This window comes from Etheostoma spectabile, chromosome 9 (assembly GCF_008692095.1).
Source record: "Etheostoma spectabile isolate EspeVRDwgs_2016 chromosome 9, UIUC_Espe_1.0, whole genome shotgun sequence".
NCBI lineage: Eukaryota > Metazoa > Chordata > Actinopteri > Perciformes > Percidae > Etheostoma > Etheostoma spectabile.
Window position 1 is genome coordinate 1,352,220 of NC_045741.1, and position 8,309 is coordinate 1,360,528.

Consider the following 8,309-nt stretch of genomic DNA (forward strand, 5'->3'; position numbering starts at 1 on the left):
ACAACAGGCTTAAATGAACTGACAACATAAGTTATACAACTTAAAGTTCTCAAGGACTCACACACACAATCTCAACTGATTATCCTCCGGACAGCTTTTTCTTATCTCTCACTTTCTGCTCCGTGTGTTGTGAGGCGGGTGTCCGTGCCATTTTCCGAAATGACGACCTCTTTTACAAAACTAAAGTAACGAGCCAATTTTTAAAAATGTAAGGAGTAGAAATTACCAATATTTATGCTAAAATGTAATGAGTAAATGTAAAAAGTTGCCACTAAAAAGTAGGAAAGTAAAAATATCGGAAAAATCTACCTAAGTACAGTAACAAAGTATTTGTACTTTGTTACTTCCCATCTCTGAACATGCAGTTGTGAAATCTAAAAAAGGAACAGTAAGTAAGTGTTTCGACTTAGAAAATATGTAAGGTTAACATTTCTTCTACTGCGTAGAAGAATGAGAAGAAGAATCTACTTTGAAAACAAATACATTTGTAGATTACAAGAAGTTAACTGTCTCAGAAAGCTTATCCATTTGCACCACCTGTTGGAGAAAAACGAAACACTACAGCCCACATTTAATTGTAACAGTGAGTTGCTTCATCACTCCCTTGAGCCCTGTTGTAAAAAAAATGTAAGTTCTTGAATACACTTTAAATAAGATTTCACAGCACAAAGAACATTGCTTTCTTGTAATTTTTAATTTTATTTATTTATGTATTTATTTATTCATTTTTTAAAATGACTCCTTAGTCATTACTGGTGATCTCTTTCTTCAGGGTCTGGAGGTAGTTTTCCGTGTGGGACTAGCCATCCTTCAGATGAACCAAACTGAACTCATCCAGCTTGACATGGAGGGAATGTTGCAGGTATAGCACCATGACACCATGCCATCGTCATTATAGCAGCTCAGATGCTGTCAGATGTCTGGTCTAAAAGGGAGGAACCTCCACCACACCCAGATAATTGATACATTTGTAATCCCAACCCGTACCTGTATACATGCTGATGTTTGATGTAGTGTTTTGAGCTCAGATAAACACCTAACTAAGGCATCAGAGTGCATACTTGTTTGAAAGTAGCACGTTTACTGTCTGTGTGGCATTTTTCCTGCCTCTGATTCCTTACTCTGCTCCAGCATTTTCAGAGGGTCATCCCACACCAGCTTGACAGTGGGCCAGATAAGGTCATCCAGGCTGCTTATCAAGTTAAATACAACGCCAAGAAGATGAAAAAGTAAGCACAACACTCAATTCATCCACATCTGCCAACCTCTCCTTTTGCTTAAGCATTTAAAAAAAAAAGAAGCCCATCTTGGTAAGCCCATCTCATTGACTGCAATTCATTGATCTTTATTGTTCTGGGTTCCCTCGTTAAGTTTCTAATTAAACTTAAAAGTTTTCTGTAACTATTTCATAAGTACTTTATATAAAACTTTCAGTCATTACTTCAATACATTATTCAGCAGCCTCTCCTGAGTTTGTGATGAACATTTGTATTTGAGACTCATAAGATTTTAGCCTACTTGGCTTTTAGCCTACTAAATTTAGGCTACAAAACATAAAAACATTGTATTAGTTAGCTTGTTGTTATCATGGTGTGGAAAACTATCTTTTTCTTGCATAATTATTTTGATATTTTGCTTCCTTCTGTTGTAATTTTAAACTCTGGTGAATTTTTGAGGACTATGATTAACTGCTCCTCAGATCTCTGTAGGGTAATCCAGACAGCTAGCTAGACTGATTTGATCTGTCAGAGTTTTCTGTTTGACAACTAAAACAACTTTTGAGTGTACACGTTACACCAAAACAATTTCCTTCCCGCGGCTATTTTCCAGAGTAAACGGGGCTCCATGCAGCGCTTAGCGCCACCCATGACGATTTTGATTGGTTTAAAGAAAGGCCAATGAACCAGAGAACGTTTTTCTCCCATCCCGGAATGCTGTGTGGACTAGCCAGACCTTCCTCAAGCAGCATGGCAGAGGAAGGTCTAGCAAAGCGAGACAAAGTACTCCAGCCCACGTTAGACAGATTTTATTATGTCTTCATTTAATATTTTTGTCTTTACTGAATGTCTGTGAAATGTTTTCAGGTTAGAGAAAGAATACACTACAATAAAAACTAAAGAGATGGAGGAGCAGGTGGAAATAAAGGTGCGTGAAGATTTATGAGTGTCGAAAGAAATGTTTTGAAGGCCCCAATATGCGTACTTTGTTGAATGTCAATATGTGTTAAATTTTTGTTTTGCAGAGGTTGCGGACAGAGAACAGGCTCCTGAAGCAGAGGATAGATACACTAGAGAAAGTGAGTACAGCAGTGTTTGTCACAGGTCCTTGGTAAACAGAGTAAACAGTCAGACAACGCTTCTTACTCATCAACATTACATTAACCCATCCAGTTGTGTCTGCTCATGCATCTTTTAATGAAGCAGTGTAACTGGGCTCTGCTAGTTGAAAGTCCTCTCATGATAAACCATCACTGGTTGACTGGTACAGTATGGTACATTTTCTAATTGCAGATAAACAAAAGACAGATTTGGACTTGAACTTGTCTTGGTGTCATTATGGTGACTGTCTGTGTGGCTCGAATAACAGACACTAACTGAAGCAGAGACTGTAATTAGCCAAGTTTGGAATGTGAAAGTAGCTGCTTGATGCTGTTCAAGTTGATACAAAGCACTGCATGCCAAGTTGCACCGTTTGTATCATTCTGCAACTTTTTGTCTGTCAGGTAAAGGCACCATGCATGAGGTCTGCCATGGATAGCAAGAGCTACGCCATGTTTGCCTGCAGGGAGGAACAATGTAATCTAAATAAGTCTGTTACGTACAACCAGCTAGCGGCGGCTGCTCTTTGACGTATCTCTGTCACATAACTCCCATGACCTTTTTAATTCTTAACATGCCAATAATAACCACACCAAAGCCCATAGCTTCTGCTCAGTTTAACAACACATAGCTACTTTGCACTGTTATTGTGCTGTTCTTCCATACTTCACTCTGCTATTACTAGACCTGTCCTGTGCTTCTTCCTGTCTAAAACCTGTCACTGTTATCAGCACTGCCTAATTTGTTTTTAAATATATTTTTTGTCACCAGCTTATTTGCACCTTTTCAACCACACCTGCATGCAATGTTCCTTTTCTACTCCTTAATGTAAACATGATTCTGCAGTCTGTAAAAAACATTTCTGGATGGGAAATGAACATTGCATTTCTTCTCTACAACAATCAATTGTTCTATTTGTGTGCTTTAAACTGTCCTCTGGATTGTCTCTCTCTGCTGTCCCTTGTTGATATTTCTGTTTTGTAGGAAAGTGCTTCCTTGGCAGATAGATTGATCCAGGTATATTCCTTATTTTCTCTTTACCCAAATTACTCATGTTGCACCTTTCTTCCTTCTCTCTCCTTAGCATTGCATGCTTTGACTAGCAGAATGAAGGACACAGTAATAATACAGAATCTAATTAACATTAATGATTCTCTGAATTAAGAATTAAACCAGATTATGATAACTGATTGTTAAATAAGTGCATGAAATACCACATTGTGGCATAAAGTGAGAGAATCACAAATCATGCTGAATAAAGCTAAACAGAATATAAATTACAGGTTGTTAGAGTTAAGCATGTCCTTAGAAAACCCAATCCCTCATCTTCTGCTCTGATTTGCCCACCCATTCCGCACTCTCGTTTTACTTCTTGTCGTGCTCACGCCACCCCTCCTCGGTTGGTTATGTCCCAAGGGACAAGTGACTCGAGCTCAGGAGGCAGAGGAGAACTACCTGGTCAAGCGGGAGCTGGCCACAGTCAAACAGCAAGGTGAAGAGGCCAGTGCTCTGCTAGAGCAGGCCAAGACAACCATCAGGCAGTTCCAGCAGCAGCAGCCGCAAGCGGTAAGGAGGGCTACAGAGTCCCCAGCTGGCAGGTTGCACTGGCTCAGATCCGGCACAGTCTGTGACAGAAACCGTGGCGTTGAGACTATTAAGGACCCCACCCCCCACCTCGCCCTGTTGACATATTGCCTTGCAAAAAAAGTCCAAGCAGTAGCAGATCAGGGCTTTTCTTACTATCCACATCAACTCTGGGTAATAATCTGTTTTGGCATGCATGAATTCAAATTGAGACACGGAGTACTTTACAGTTCAGCCACCATTTACAATCTTCTGCATTCTCAGAACTGCATTCATGAATTTGTAAGCAGTTGTCTCACATGCTGGTAGATTTCACACATGGCAACCTGTACACAGAATCCTCTCGTTGCATATCTATTGACCTAACATTCTTGACATTGATGGTTGGATTCCAGGTGTTAATGTGCAAACATTACAAGATTTTACATAATTTGCTATCTTGCTTCTCAATGAGCAGTCATGAATTAGTAATGTGAAAGGCAAAATGGTTGTTGTCAGCTGCAATTAGGGTTGAATTCTTTGTAGTGGGGAGTAAAGAGGCACTGGTGTGTGTATTTTCTTCAGCCTATGATTTTCATCAAGAAGAATATTAGCTGAGCATGTTTGATGGGCTGGAATTATTTTTTTATTATAATTATTTTACTGGATGTTGAATATTTTGCTCTTAAGTGCCAACATTGAGGACACACAAGCATCAACTTTTGTAGCTCTGCTGTGTTGTCTGTGCTCATGCACATGTCCTGTTGTAGAAAAGAGCCCCTCGGTACTCCGAGGAGTCCGTGCTGCAGCTGGAGAGAGAGCTTGTGCAGGCCCGGCTGAAGGAGGCAGAGTCTCAGTGCGCTCTCAAGGAGATGCAAGACAAGATCCTGGATATGGAAAAGGTGTGTTGCCTCAGACATGATGTGCTGCCTAAATCTAAGCCAACATACAGTCCCTGACAAAAGTCTTGTCACTTGTGTACAAATTGACTTGAAGTGCTGCTGAAATATATTTCTAATCAAGATTTATTTAACCAGATGGCTCATTTTTAATCCCACGCTTTGTAATAAGTTTCAGTGCAAAAAGAAACTGTCAAAAGTATTCTAATATTCACAGCTTGGTAAAGCCCATTGAGTCAATTTTTACAAAGACATAAGTGTCGTGCCTTGCATATGAGCTTCACCTGTGACTAATAGGATCAATTAGGTCTCAGTTGTGTAAAAACAACCCCAGTACACTAGCCTTCACATCAACTGCACTAGACCTCTGCAAACATGCCTAAGATTCACCCTGAGACTAAAGTTTTGATTATCAAGAGGCTGAAGACCAGATCCACTGCTGATGTGGCACACCTTCAATGTGTCTCAGTGTCAAGTACAGAGGATTAAAAAACATTTGAAGACACTGGAGATGTTTTTGACCAGGTCAGGCTGACCTCGCAAGACAACTGCTCGAGAGGACCGTTTGTTGGCTCGAAAATCCAAGGCCAGCCCATTTTCCACTGCAGCAGAGCTCCACCAGACCTGGTCCTCTGAAGTCCCTGTGTCAACCAGAACGGTTTGTTGGATTCTGTCTCGAAATGGCCTCCATGGTCGAATCAGTGCCCAGAAGCCAGCACTAAACAAAAGACAATTGAAAAACTGTGTGGCATTTTCCAAGGCCCACAGCCTGCTAAAAGGATGGACGCTGGAGAAGTGGAAGAAAGTAGATTTTTCAGATGAATCTTCTGTTGAATTATACCACAGTTGCCGCTAATATTGCTGGAGACCTACTGGAGCCCGCATGGATCCAAGATTCACCTAGAAAACAGTGAAGTTTGGTGGCGGAAAAATCATGATCTGGGGTTACATCCAGTATGGGGGTGTGCGAGAGATCCACAGGGTGGAAGGCAACATCAATAGTCTCAAATACCAAGAAATCTTAGCTACCTCTTATATTCCCAACCATAAAGAGGCCAAATCTCCAGCAGGAGGGTGCTCCATCGCATACTTCCATCTCCACTTCAAAGTTTCCAGGCAAGAAGATCAAATGCTCCAGGATTGGCCGGCCCAGTCACCAGATATGAACATCATTGAGCATATGTGGGGTAGGATGAAAGGGAAGCATAGACCAAACCAAAGAATATTGATGAACTCTGGGAGGCATGCAAGCCTGCTTTCCTAGCTATTCCTGATGACTTCATCAATACATTGTATAATCCTTGCCAAACCGCATGGATGCAGTCCTTCAAGCTCATGGAAGTCATACAAGATATTAAATTTGAATCTCACAGCACCACTTTTTAATTTGTTGACATTTTAGTATTTGTAGTAAATTTGTTCAATTTCTGTATAGGCGACAAAATTTTCTTTGTCTGCCAAAATTGACCTTTCTGTCTTGTTTAAATAATAAATCTTTTTTTAGTGAAACTAATTTATTTCAGTGCATTAAACATCATTTGGAAGGGTTTTAGCTTTTCATTATAGCTATTTATTACACCAATTGATTATTAAAAGTCAGTTAATGGCAGTTTTCTACAAATAGATAAACGACAAGACTTTTGTCAGGACTGTACAATAAATATGACTGGCATATCATTGTACAACTACACTAACTGGACACATTATTAGTTCCACTTGTACAATCTATTGTGCATTCAGCTCGCCTTTACAAAGAGGATGATTATTATTATTATATTGTTATTATATGTATTGTTTGATTGACACTGTCAGAGGTATGATCTACTGTTTGTATTAGTGTAGTTTGCAATGGTGTTGAACTGTACTGCATCGTATTGAGAGTGTTTGGGCCACTCCATTTACATACATGATAGGGGCAGATATTAAAAACACATTTTAAATATAATGCACTCAGTACGACACCACCACCACTCCAACCTCAATAATAATTAGTACAATATAGCTTTCTGATAGTGTCAACAAAACTGAAAAATTTAAAGCTTCGTAAAGTAGAATTCATGGCAGAGCTGTCGTTTGGGATGCATCACATGTACAGGTGTACCTGTAATGAAGTGGCCGTGAGTGTCTTGCCAAAGTTTTAAAACATGTAATTCTACACACCTAAGGAACACTCACTACCAGATGACACCAATGTGGCACGTCTTCAAGAGGAACTAATAGGGGTGAAGCTGAGAGAGGCAGAGGCTCTGACTGGCCTGAAAGAGCTGCGACAGCAAGTCAGAGACCTGGAAAGCACTGGCAGGTGAGCACCACCATGGGAATGCATGTCATACATTATCAAAGAGCTGAATGCCCCTGTGTGAAATGGAAAAGGGAAGTTTTTAATTTTGTGAAATGTGATGGATCTCTCCTCAGCGTCACTTGGCACGCACTGCTGTCGCTGGAAGGACAGCCCCAGGAAGAATACCCTGAGTAGCTGCAGGACGAGCTGATGAGTGTGAGGCTACGTGAGGCTGAGGCCCAGGCAGAGCTTCGGGAGACACGGCAAGAGGCGGGAGCTGGAACACACAGGTCAGATGCGTCCAATCCACATTAACTGAAGCTGATTTCTTCTTGGTAATCGTTTTGTCCTGATTTTTTCAGATTCTTAGCTTTGCTTCCTTTTGATGTCATTATCATAGACAATTACAAGTATACTGTGGTACGGACACTTTAAAGTGTGGTAGATCTAGCATTTGTCTAATTAACTGTGAATGAGCTGCAAAAAGTGAATATCTCTGTATATCGCACAATCCTCCTCAGAGGGCACCTTTGTTCCAAACAATTAGAACTTAAAGGTGCCCTGCCGCACAAAAGTAGGTCCTATGGTTTGTATTAGTGTGAATGTGAAAATTAACTGCTCTTCCTAAGTCAGCGCTAGCCATGATTTGAAAATATAACAGGAGAAATCAGGCCATTACAAAAGCTGGTCACGTCTGACTTCATGTTGCCTGATCTCATTACTATTCATGAGCTTGCCCAGTTGACTGGGTAATGAATGCTGATAGCCAGGCGCTCATTGGCTGCTGTTCCAGTTAGAGTCAAGCTCTTAGCTCGGTAAATATTAATGAGAACTGGCACAAATCTAGTCATCCTGAAGGTGTTCTAACCATGCTAGTGTGCTTGAAAGTAGGTAACCAAGGCATTGTTTCACATAAAATGTTACACAATCCTGGTAAACTTCAGACTTACCACAAAGTATGAAAACATTGGCAGGGCACCTTTACATGTACAGGCAGTTCTCATTATCCAATTTGTAACTTAGTTCTTGTTGGATAAAATTGATGTTTACAAAAGTAAAAAAAATGGCTTTTTGTTTTTTTTGGCTCACACGAATCAGATTCACAGTAACCAGCTCGCGGGCAGAGCAAGACAGTCGTTGTCTCCCGGAGTGTGTACAAACACTGACGGTTAAATAAGATCTGAATGTGCAACTGCAAGAGATCAAGCGGAGAACAAGCTGAGATTGGTGCAAGGTACCAACACTGCT

The 8,309-nt window shown here is 40.6% G+C and overlaps 1 protein-coding gene across 1 annotated transcript in view; it reads left to right on the forward strand.

The window, feature by feature from the left end:
• LOC116695735 (EVI5-like protein) overlaps positions 1-8,309 on the forward strand; it is a 74,551-nt gene that overhangs the window by 27,743 nt on the left and 38,499 nt on the right. The window contains exons 8-14 of the mRNA XM_032526174.1: positions 773-862; positions 1,132-1,229; positions 2,085-2,145; positions 2,243-2,296; positions 3,303-3,335; positions 3,735-3,884; positions 4,652-4,783. Coding sequence (XP_032382065.1) covers positions 773-862; positions 1,132-1,229; positions 2,085-2,145; positions 2,243-2,296; positions 3,303-3,335; positions 3,735-3,884; positions 4,652-4,783 — 618 coding nt within the window. The remainder of the gene's footprint in view (positions 1-772; positions 863-1,131; positions 1,230-2,084; positions 2,146-2,242; positions 2,297-3,302; positions 3,336-3,734; positions 3,885-4,651; positions 4,784-8,309) is intronic.